General features: G+C 36.8%; 2 protein-coding genes across 5 annotated transcripts in view; both read right to left on the reverse strand.

Annotated features, from left to right (window-relative positions):
• esyt2a (extended synaptotagmin-like protein 2a) overlaps positions 1-10,080 on the reverse strand; it is a 33,746-nt gene extending 23,666 nt beyond the window's left edge. For all 3 annotated transcript variants that reach the window (XM_067452538.1, XM_067452539.1, XM_067452540.1), the window contains exon 1: positions 9,049-10,080. In XM_067452538.1, the coding sequence (XP_067308639.1) occupies positions 9,049-9,435 (387 nt within the window). In that variant the 5' untranslated portion in view covers positions 9,436-10,080. The remainder of the gene's footprint in view (positions 1-9,048) is intronic.
• A 140-nt stretch (positions 10,081-10,220) lies between these two features.
• The window catches only part of dip2cb (disco-interacting protein 2 homolog Cb), a 33,983-nt gene continuing 31,401 nt past the window's right edge, over positions 10,221-12,802 (reverse strand). For both annotated transcript variants that reach the window (XM_067452537.1, XM_067452536.1), the window contains 2 exons: positions 12,618-12,741; positions 10,221-11,404 (listed from right to left, as the gene is read on the reverse strand). In XM_067452537.1, the coding sequence (XP_067308638.1) occupies positions 11,152-11,404; positions 12,618-12,741 (377 nt within the window). In that variant the 3' untranslated portion in view covers positions 10,221-11,151. The remainder of the gene's footprint in view (positions 11,405-12,617; positions 12,742-12,802) is intronic.

Genomic DNA, 12,802 nt, shown 5'->3' on the forward strand with positions numbered 1-12,802 from the left:
ATACTGGGACTAATTTAGACCGGTCTGGTAGGAACCGCGGCGGAGGAGCACAGTCCCTGCGTGACTCGCCATAGACATAAACCGAGAGAAGTAGCTCCAGCTGCAATGTTTTTCCAAAAGACACATGCAGTTCTGTTTATTAACCGCTAGAATGCAAAAAGTTACATACTGCAGCTTAAATGATTTTCAGTTTTGTTCAAAGTAAATAAAGAAAAAAAATATTCAGTAACAGAAAATATGTTAAAGAATAGTATTTGGGGTAAAATACACAATAAATAACATAATAATAATCTAGATTCAGATGGGAAATGTCGTATATCATGTTGGGTGTCCACCGTACAGATAGTCACCACATTTATAATGAAACCATATTTCAAAATATGATATTTATCATATCCTATAATAAAATATCATATTTTTTGTTACTACTGTGTTTGTCTTTTGCCTTGTGCTGGTTTTGCCCTGTGTCAGTGAGGTAAAAACCTCATGGATTGATGAACAATGTTTTCATGAACACATGAAACAAACAAACCACTTTTATGATTTATTTTAACAGAAAGTGTGTTGCTCCAGAAATGTTCAATACAGAACAGAACACTTTTATGGGAATCCTCTGGAGGCCAAAGGGAGGGAATGGGGGAAGAGGGGAAACCTTAGAGTGGGAAGGTATTGTGAATAACACAGCTAACTGCTAGGCAATGGCTCACATCTTAAATTAACTAGTTTTATTCTGATTACTCATCATATCCATTACTCATTAAATGGTCATATTACAATGACATAATGTGGATGCTTAACTGGAACATTTTGTTACATTGCTGAAGACCAGAAAACTAAAGGTGGACACAAAACAATCTCATAGAAAGTGACCAATGCAATAATCTGTGGATTAGAAATCAAGAATTAAAACATAACCTTGACCATCATTGGTTTCTTGTCTTGACCATCTGCGGTTTTTCCACAGATGCTGACAACAGTAAACATACAGAATGACTAGTGCAGTCTGAGGCGCAAACGAATGACACTTATGGAGTCTGCTCTTTTAAAGAATCCGTCATGACGTGTAATTGGTTTGAATTGCTCTAAATAATTACTCACTTACTGAATACGTCCAAGTTTCTTCATTAAGCTTTTTTTTTTAATTTTTATTTTTTATAAAATACATTTTACATTACTGATTACACCAAAATTATTTACAACACAGTGTTAAAACCATTTACAATTTTTCACTATAGCCTACAGTGGGGCAAAAAAGTATTGTCAGCCACCAATTTCGCAAGTTCTCCAACTTAAAAAGATGAGAGAGGCCTGTAATTTTCTACATAGGTACACTTCAACTATAAGAGACAGAATTAGGAAAAAATCCTGAAAAATCACACTGCAGCTGTAAACATTTTTTAAAATTGATTGTTAAAAAAACTATAAAACTCAACCTGGACTGTCTGTCACAAGTTTTGAGGGGAGTTTTGTTATATTATATATATATATATATATATATTGATTATATATAAACTACAGTATGTTACCGAAAATAGTTCTGTTTTCAGTAGAAATCTATTAAATTCCCCAAATATTTCCATGCCTATTTTAGTCGGTAGTTTCTTTGATTTTAATGGCAGTGTTCTCGTTTTGTCGCATCAAGCTGCTCGCTCGCGGTGTCTCTCTCTGGCTTTTCATCGTACTTTCATCAACACTGAGTAGAGTAAACTGTGTTAAGAAGAAAGGACCTATATGGAAAGATGTGGCACAAAAGCATGTGAGCGAGAGATATGCCAGGAAAACCAAATGGAAAATCCCTGACTTGTCTTTGGCTCCATTTCTTTCTCATATTTTCCGCAGGGAGAAAGCCAGTCTATGACTCAAAGCTGTGCTATTTCCTGATTATATGCGCAGAGCATTCAACAGCTAAAGTTAGCCTGCTAATTCCCATAGCCTGTCAGACAGCAGTCAACACTGATCGGATCGGATCTGATATTACAAAGACTGCATCTGTCTCATCTCTGCCATAAACACACATGCATCTTGCTTTCAAAGAGCTGAGAAAGCATTGATGGAGGTCACAGCATTATCCACAAACACACCGTGAATATATATTTAATTTTATTATTTATCAAACTGTCTGAATTTTTAACAACAATCACTAAACACAGTAAAAATGAGAATTTATTTGACTTGAGGCAAAAACTCGCAGTACTTCCAGTTACAATAGTGCAGTTTTGACAGGATGACACAGGCAGCTAGTCTAAGCATGTGGAGCTGATTCATGAAGAGAAGACACGTTAACACACTGACCAACAGCAGTAATACGTGTGTGTGGGATTTATGGGCGTGGGCGTGAATGTGCGCATCTGTGTAAGATCTGATCTGTTAAGCAATGTCATTTCCTATCCAAGCAAACAACTCTGTCATACACAACCCTGTTGCCCAGTTGAGAAACAAACACTCTCATTCTGAGAGTAACTGTAGCAACCAGGATGAGCTTCATTATAGACAGATTTGACCTCATCTGACCCCTAAATCAGGAATTCTCAACTCTGGCCCTTGAGGTCCACTTTCCTGCAGTTTAGCTGCAACCTTGATCGATCTCACCTTCCTATCATTTTCTAGTAATCCTGAAGACCTTGATCAGCTTGTTCAGGTGTGTTAGGGTTGGGCAAAACTTGGAGCGAATTCCAATCAGATGTCAGCATCCTTATACCCTACTCACTCCGAAGGGCAGAGCCCTTGAAGTGACGATTTAGAAGGCAGTGCACTTGTTTCATTTTGTAGCTGTTGAAACAGTTGGTGAAGGGAGGACAACTGCTGCGTAAAAAAACACATTATGTAGTAGGCACTACATTTGTTTATAGTATGTTCTATATAGCATGAATGTGTGTTTATTAATGTAATCTGGAATTACTACATTCACCATGCTGTCATTATCATGTGACCTACAGCGTCAGTTGCGCCGCATCACTTAAATTCACAAATCCTCTCCCATGGTCTCATGGGATATAGTAAAACATCCATCAAATGCACACTTCAGGATCTCGCCGGAAGTAGTAGGTCATCCGGGGACTTAAGGCCTACTGTTTTATGAATACTATGAATATGGACATACTACTTGGCTCAAATACTGTTTTATCACCTATTATATATCATACAAGTAGGCATCTTCAAACACAATGACATGGGCCACATGACCATAAACAATAAAAGGACTTCCTTGAAGCAACCATGGCATGTACCGTCGCTAACGGACTAGTAAAAGGGCCTTCATGAAGGGATTCATGTATTCACTTTTGTTTGAAATGCCCCAACAAAGAGGACCTCGAGGGCCAGAGTTGAGAACCGCTGCCCTAAATGAATAACCCAGAGGTTTAGATTTGATTTTGACCTCAACGAAGGACTGACAGCTAAAACTGTTTAATGATTTGGTGAGGTCTGCCAAAATGACTGCTGAACAGGTCAAAGGGCATTTGCTGTTTTTTCAGCTGGACAGCATGTGTCAGACAGTCAGCGTGTCAGACTCAATGCAAGGAACAGATTGGACGGTATTATTTTAGTTTACTAGTGAAACTTGAACACAAGACTGACATACAAGAATATACAAAAATCGCAGGACAGAACAGCAAGGATGCACTTAATGCTAATGTCAGCTCTTTTTCAGTCTTAATCCAGTGTCAAACCATTTAATTTTGTTTAGTCATGTTTTGATGTCTGGCATTTTAGTCTAGTTTTAATCAGTCACATATGCTCCATATTGGTTAAAGGGTTAGTTCACCCAAAAATGAAAATTCTCTCATTAATTACTCACCCTCATGTCGTTCGACAGCCATAAGACCTCCGTTCATCTTCAGAACACAAATGAAGATACTTGTGTTGAAATCCGATGGCTCAGAAAGGCCTTCATTGACACCAATGTCATTTTCTCTCTCAAGACCCATAAAGGCACTAAAGACGTCGCTACAAAGTCCATCTCACTACAGTGGCTCTACAATAATTAGTGAAACGTGAACTCACGAAGCACTACGACGACGCATGTGCAAGAATGACGTAGAGCTGGCGTTCGGGCATCCAGGACACTTTAGCACCATTTTTGAGCCCTACGCCAAGACCTAAAGCACAATCAATGTAGAATTCAGCAGCTTAGATACATCTAGTACAACAGTTCCTCGCTTCTGCAGGCTCAACGTCATATTCTCGCACATGTGTCATGGTGCTTCATTAGTTCACGTCAGAGGCCCACACAGAAGACAATTATAATAACTCTATATATATAACAACAATACAAAAACTATTCTTGTTGCTTCAAAAAATGATTGTAGAGCCACTGTATACTATAGTGAGATGGGCTTTGTAGTGATGTCTTTAGTGCCTTTTATGGGTCTTGAGAGAGGAAATGACATTGGTGTCAATGAAGGCCTTTCTGAGCCATCAGATTTCAACACAAATATCTTCATTTGTGTTCCGAAGATGAACGGAGGTCTTACGGGTGTCGAACAACATGAGGGTGAGTAATTAATGAGAGAATTTTCATTTTTGGGTGAACTAACCCTTTAAATTGTTAATCAGTTATTTTTGCATGTTTATTTTACCTTATGTAATGTACTGATTTATTATGGGCTATTTATCATATAAATTAACACACTCTGTCTAGTGTCTACATTATGAAAACTGGTAAAAGAAAAACTTCTCTCAAAAATTAAAAGAGTGAAATTCAATCATTCCAAATTATCATACTGTTTATTTACGTTAACAACAGCAAAAAAAGATTTTGTGGTGTGTCGTGTTTTCGCCAAAAAAATGTGATATTAAAATACTATATTATTTTGTCTAAAAAAAAAGGAATATTTTTTTAGACAATTTTAGGCATCACTTGTAATGCATAATACCATGTAATTAAATAACTAGAGTTATTAAAGATTAATTTTAAGTAAGTGTTAGATGACTGCAAATATAATCTAAAAAAGGAAATGAGCATGCACAATTAAATATCCAATATCAGATTTTTTATATCCAATATGGACCAATACCAAAAAACGTGTAATGGTTATACTTTAGAAGAATAACCAGGCTTGAAATCATATGGGTTTTTAAGCAATATGAGCGTGAATAAATGGTGACACAAATTTTGGCTTATCTCAACCTAAATACAAAAGCTCTACATTAATCTCACATTGAGTTGATGAATGAGTTGATGAATGCTGAAGTAAATGACCATCTCTGTTGAGAGAGAAAGGACAGACTTGACACCTCTCAGCAATTTACAGGCAGCGGATGACAAGATGAATGAGGCTGGTGACGGAGAGATCTGCTGATATAAATGAGTTCTTGTTTATTCAGTAAAGAGAAATTGCATGAGGAGAGAGAAACACTGTCCTAAAAGGACACCGTGTTTCCTGAAAGAACAAGATGATGGCTGTGGCTGTGGCTGCAAATCAATGTAGATTTCTGCATTGGAAAGAGCCATCTATTAGCAGTTAGCACCTCATAAAGAAGAATAATCTCAACAAACACACACCCTGAATGTCATTTAAAACTTGCAGTAGTCTCAAACCAACAACAAAGACTCTACAGAGCTCGAGCTGACTTTGATCAGACACAGTAAAGCAAACATACTGTAATAAATCTATCGGTCACACAGTTAAGGCCCTTTCACACCGAGCGTGAGGCGATAAAGCGATTAAAGGGTGTCTCTTGGATTAAACACTTTTTTAATAGTTTGATGGAGCCATTTTTGTATTGTAAGGCACTGCTTTATTAGCCTGTAGATTTTCAGTAGGAGGATTTGGCAAAGCTGCTGAGAAAGTTGTCGACCACATATTGGAGGACAAGTGTCACAATCAGGACATTTATTTTGACAGTGCTGATAACACAGTCTTCTGAGAACGCAGAACCGGTGGTCTGTGGTAACTGTCTTTATTTAACTTTAACAGTTTTGTCTTAACAATAGAAATGCAACTTCCAACTAAGATTAGCTATATCCAATTGGCGGTTGCATGTAAAATTAGCATGGTCTGCTCTTTACTTGAGAAGACATGATTCACAGTCACACATGATTTTTTTTTTAAGTATTTGCTAAAAACATATTACTATTACAGATAGATAGATAATATTACAGTATAATAGAATTTAAAAGCATGAATATGATTTTAGTTTTTTAGTTTAGTTTTAGTTTTAGTTTTAGTTTTAGTTTAGTTTTAGTTTTACTTTACTTAAAGCGTTTGATTGGTCAACTTAACATTGTTGAGTGAAACGAACAAACTGGGCAGTGGCTCTCTAGTTCCCAGCTCTCTTTGCAAGGGACTGCATTAGAAGAGTAAATTTAGGGATTATTTTTGTGTGTAATTTTGTGTTTTTCAGCAAAGAGAAAGATGTTGTTAGTTTATGTTAGTATTTAATATTCAGTTCAGTTATGTTGGACATTTAAAGGAGTTTCTATAATTGTATCTTTATGCAGAAAAGAGGTGCCTGTGTTTAGGCTGTGGGCACTCATATACACACATTTATTGGATGAAATTCCTGCCCTCAATTACATTTGTCCATTTGAGTTTGTCCAATGAGTTATATTTGCATTTAATTTCTAAAAATATGCTTGCTGTTATTTAAGTTTTTCACTACACTGTAAAAAAAAATGCAGGTCTCCAATTGAACATTTTCTAGTGAACATCTACATTCTTTAGTTGGCCAAATTTAATTTCTGTGAATTAAACTGCATCAATTCATAGAAATTCAATTTGGCCAACTGAAAAATGTAGATGTGACCAGTCACTAGAAAATTTTCAATTGGAGACATGATTTTTTATTTTTTTTTACAGTGTAACACTTGTAGAGAAAAAAGTTAATTCAATAAGGTAAATTAAATCGATACATGTGTTCACTTTACATAAAAAACTTTTATAAATTGATTAGTACCATTAAGTAAACTGCAACTGACAAATTCAAATGGTTCGTATTTCCTCAAAGAAATTGTCAGCTTAACATGAATTTCTTTTTTCATATAACTAAATTTGTAAAAATTACTCAATTTCAACAGAACTTCTCTTTTTAATTTCTACATCTTGTTGAAGTAAATACAACAAGTCATTTTTTTGAGTGTACTCAGAAGCAGATTTTACATAATGAATGAGTTACACAGAGAGGTGAGGACAAACCAAAACCCCTTGTGTGTACACTTCATGGTTCAAGACTTAAACTTAATTTGCTTTTAATGGCCATGTTTGATATATAATGATTCCCTTGTTAGTAACGAACACATGCACACACACAGACACACAATAGAATGGGAACACGGCCTTTATCAAATCTGCCCTCCAGGAAACAAGTTATTGTATCTGCTCATACACACTATTATCCGAGAGGGAACATGGTGCATCTCATCTGACTGACAGGTCACTATAGCAACATTTCCTCAAGCATGTGACTCACTATGTATTGGTGATGTCATAATAATAACGTTGAATGAATGTCATAATTACAGTCACCACACCCACTAAGGAGAGGTTCTTTCACCATATGTGGCCGTCACCTGGCACAAATAAACGATGGATGACCTGACACTGTTTACAAACACAGACACACTTCACTCAAATACATATGCTTAAAATGAATAATTGCTGTAAATTTGAATGTCTTGAATGAGTTTGTGCAGTGTTTCATTTTTAAAAACTATCATATAGTACAATAATCCACTTTTAACTAGGTTCACAATCAAACTAACCATGCAACCAGATAATCAGCCAACCTGAGTTTCATGAATTACCTGTTCAAGTTACTTAATTTCGGCCTAAAACCGAAAGAAAGAACAATGACAGCCTGTCTGACCATTCCAAGAGAGTGAGTTACAGCTAATGGAATGAACACTGGAGTTTTGTGTCCCTAAATGACGGTTTCAGCACAGAGGCCTGCTAACGATATGAAATAATATGCCAGACCTGTGATCTCAGCCTCGGTTGTTTAGAGTAACAGAACCAAAGAGCGTCAGTAAAGGCCAAAAGAAACACACATGACAACCTGGCTTGTCCATATGTGTTTCTTAGGGTGACCAAACATCCTGTTTTCCCTGGACACAGACATTTTGGTTATAGGTATGTGTATACGAATTTTCTATACAGGGGGTATACTTTAAATGTATTGAAATTAATGAGGCATCTCTGAGTAAGTTTCAAGTACCATTTGAGTTCCTCATTGCAAGGCCGAGTGTCCTGGTTTTCGGTATTAAAAATATGGTCACCCAAGTGTTTCTACCTGAGCATGACAAATTATTTTAAATGCAGGCACTGATTTAATATTTCAGAAACAGAATTAGAGCTGCAGCCACCATAGAGAGCATAATGCGGTCAATATGCGCATCCTTTAATGACTTAAAAGCAGCATCTAAAAATCATTAAAATCTGGATATTACTTATTGGCCCTAATTAATAAAACTGAGTGAACAAAAGGTGTCTCTTGGATTAAAAACTGTTTTGTAATCGTTTGATCGAGCCATTTTTTGTATTGTAAGGCACTGCTTTATTAGCCTTTAGATGCTTGATTTTTTTGGTTTTGTAGATTTTCAGTAGAAGGATTTGGCAAAGATGCTGCGAAATGGTCGATCGCTAGCTGTATTGGCAGATATTTTGCTCTTTTTTTATTATCAGCATTGAATGGTGAGTTTTTCTGTTTATGTTATAAACACCCTTGTGTTATTTATGCAATGGCAAATTCAACTCGACTATAAGTCTTTCACTAGACCTACCAAATACTTTAAATAGGTCTTTAAAGATTTTGAAGACCTTAACAGTGATTAATAGTGATTCTGTTCAGGTCAAAATGTTGTTATGGGCTAGTTATGGGCGTTTGTTCAGATGAAATTTGTGGTCTTGATTAGATTTGTGACTCATTCAGGTATGCAAGCAATGTCAGTGGTGAATACACAGACTTTTGACAGAATCAGACTTTAACCACACACACACACACACGTCCGAATTAGTGCTATAGGTCAATGCTGGCCCTGGTGTCAAAGTTCTTCAATGTGAATCATTACCAGACCTGAGTAACGCAATGTTCAGTGTGTCGCTCACTCACCCACGGCGGCAGCTCTGAGCTCCGGACGGTCTGTCGCACCACTCGCTCCTCTTGCTCCAGAAACGCTAGTGCCTGGCTGACCCGGGCGAATCTGGTTCCCTGGTTCCCCTGGTTGCGTCTGAGCCAGAACAGCGCGGCCAGGACGACGAGGACCCAGCTGAAACTGAACTCCAGATATCCCAGCACGTAGATGGGAAAGATCAGCAGGAATGTCTTGGCGAACTTAATTCCCATCTGCGTGGCGTCCGTCACCGAAGACTGCGGCTCCTCGTCCGGTACCACCGGATTGGGTGTTTTGACATCTTTGGGGGTCGGAATAGAACCCGGTCCGTTCTGACTGACCGCTGGTGCGGGTTTGGGTTCCACTCCGTTTGCTGACGTACTCATCGCCAAAGTACACAAACAAACAACTCAACTAAAAACTAAACAAGAGAGTTTCTAGAGAAACATCTCAAACATTTAAGAATATTTATAAAAATAAAATAAAAATAAAAAACCCAGTCGCGTCGCTCGGTTCCGGCTCGTCTCAGGAGCGCAGATGATTGGATCAGCGCGGCTCCCTAAACTGCTCCCCACCCGACCTTGCCTTGTATGGAGCGGCCGTCGGCTCGTGATTTTCCGCCCTTCCCAACGAACTTCAACTCGCTCGAGTCTTTCAGCTGCTGTCCCGTCTCTGAGTGCGCGCCACGTCTCGCTGTCCTAGTCGTCACCGTGCGAGCTGTGAGCGGCACCACCACATCCTGCAATAACACACACGCACTCTGGCCAAACCCGCTGCTCAGGGTTAGTGACAGGAAGCTTCTCGCTGGTAGAATGAGGGTGGCGCAACGAGCGAAGAGAAGCGGTCTGGAAGCGCCATCTTGTGGACTAAACTTAACATGCAGAAACTCTTCATAATGATTAATATAAGCGCCTTCATACGTTTACTATCTATGGTAGTTTAGAACAAATGTAATAATTATGAATACATTTACATATAATTAATTCAAGACCTTTTCCGCATATGTTAATCCATTCAGTTTACAGTTACAATAAAACAACTCACTTGAACACCCTGTGTGTTTGTTTGGACATTTGAGCTGGTGCTGATGAATTTTTGTTCACTAGATGGCAGTGCATGTACATTGTACCTCATTCAAACGTTTGCAAGGCAGACATGTTTTCTCAATAAGAATAGTTGAAAATATTTTATTGACATATGAAAAGACAGAGACATAATCAAAGTGCTTTTTGTATCTTACATGTAATGAAAGCTTCAAAAATAAATAAAGATATAATAAACACACATTGTGCATATGTCCTCATTCTTTCCATTCCTCCCTCCCTCACTTTCTCTCTCTAGATATAGACATAAAACAGGAGAGATCAGCCGCTGCTGTGCAATGAGTCTAGAATGCAAATTCTAGTTCACATAGCTCTATATTTATGCGTATCACAGTGCAGATATGATCTTGTTCATATACATGATCAAATGTCCTATGTTAGCCTAAACAATTAAAATCACAAATGATATTGCAAAAGCTAGACAAAACAAAACTTGAGCAATTTTCTGTACATAATTGACAATTATGAAAATGACTTGACATTAGTATCTTTAAAATGATAAACATGCTAAATGAGTATGTGATATTCTAATACGATTTTAAAAATGTGCATCAACAAAGACAACAACAAAGACGAGCATAAAACAACAATATATGCAAAGAAAATTACGTAAAAGCACAAAAATGACTTTCTGACCACAGGTTTAAAAACACAAATAAATAACATGAATTTTAATTGGCAACAGCAATATTTATCATATAAAATCCCCTGTTCTTTAAATTAACTTTAGTATGCAAGTAAAAAAAAAACAACACTAGCAAAATATTAGCAAACACAATAAAAAAATTCAAATAAGAACTTGAAGATATGCTACAGGAGTCCTTTAAGTTCCTCTGTGAATGATGTGAGAGCGTGTGTTTGCTATTCTGAGGGCGTTCCATCTACAGTTAGCAGGCTGACAGAAGTGCTGACAGTGAGAAGGTGCTGGAAATCATGTTTTTTGTGTCTGTGCTCATGAGAATGAGTCTAACTTTAAGATCTTTGCATGTGTGTGTGTTTCTACATGTTGTAAGCCACGTATATGGGGTCGAGCTGGTCGGCGAGGAAACCGTCTCGCAGGTGCATGCGTTGCTTCTCTCCACGAGAGTTGATGGGAATTACACCCGTATCCACAACGACCACCACACCCACAATCAAGTAATGTTCTTCTAGAACCACATTAGTTACCATTGGAACCAGATCTAGAGCTTCCTGCTCAGAACCATCCAACTCCACCACCACCACTAAGAGATTCGTCCATGTGAACACCGCACTGAATGAGAGAAAGGCAAAACAAAGTTTCAACCTTGCGCTATTAAAGCTTGATTTCACATGTAGCTGCTTTTCTGAAATGTGTATTCATTGTGCAATGCAACTACGCTATGCATTAGCATAAACTGTCTTCTTCTGCACTGCAGTTAGTTTTCACTCTCTGGTCAACTACCGTATTGTCAGCAATATTATGAAGAGAATCTTGCTGAGCAAACAAGTTTATGGATGACTACCTGAATAATAACATATCCAGTTTAAGGGGAAAAATATATTTAAAGGAAACTACTGCCTCGTTGAATATTGAGGCTCCTTACTGCCAGGAAAATGTTAATGTTAATGTTGAATGTGACTCATCCAATTATTTTTTACAATTTATTAAAGTGTTGAGACTTTGGTTATTAACTCAAGTGTAATTTAATGTGTAGCAGCTGTTTTTCAGTTCAGTTTTTCATTGTGACCATAAAAGATCATATAAAATTTTATATTTTATTATTTTCTATATTTCATAATAATCTAATATAAAAATAGTACAATACGTGTACAATAAAAAAGAAAATTAAATGCCGAAAAAAGGTATAAATTACATTTTTTTCAATTCAATTTTCAATAATTTCAATCCTTTAAATGATCAAAAAAGGTGTTACTACATAAAAATATGAAATATTTTAGGTTGTATTTCCAGTGACATTAAGCATGCTTCCATATATACCATATCTTTCAAAAGTTTGAGGTCAACCAGATTAATTTTTTCAAAGAAATCAATACATTTATTAATCAAGAATGAATTAAAATGATCAAAAGACATTTTAAAGACATTTATACACTTAGAAAAGATTTGTTCTTCAAATAAATGCTGTTCTTTTGAACTTTAAAAGATCACAATTTACACAAAAATATTAAGCAGCACAAATGTTTCCAACACTGTTAATAATAAGTTTCAAATCAGCATACTAGAATGACTTCTGAAGGATCATGTGACACTGAAGACTGGAAATTAATCTTTACCATCACATAAATCAATTACATCTTAAAATATATTAAAATCTTATTTTAAATTGTATATTATTTCAAAAACAAATCTTATTAACCCAAAAATATCCTGTAATATAAAAATCATATCACAATATGACAGTTCCCACCTCTAATTAGCATATTTACATAAAGCATGCTTCAGGCCTCTGTGTGACTATGTGGTGCTGTGTGTGTGAGCTCACCACTCAGTGATATTCCGATGTGCCCTGATGATGGACGTTTCAATGTCAATGGGATGGTATTTCATACCTCTCAGCTCCATGACTTCATCTAATGCTCCCACCACATAGAGGGCATCGTGCCTTTCTGAACACAAAAATGAAACAACTCTTAACAACTCCACTGCTAAATACAAATATATTTCTCT

This window comes from Pseudorasbora parva, chromosome 9 (assembly GCF_024679245.1).
Source record: "Pseudorasbora parva isolate DD20220531a chromosome 9, ASM2467924v1, whole genome shotgun sequence".
Classification (NCBI taxonomy): Eukaryota; Metazoa; Chordata; class Actinopteri; order Cypriniformes; family Gobionidae; genus Pseudorasbora; species Pseudorasbora parva.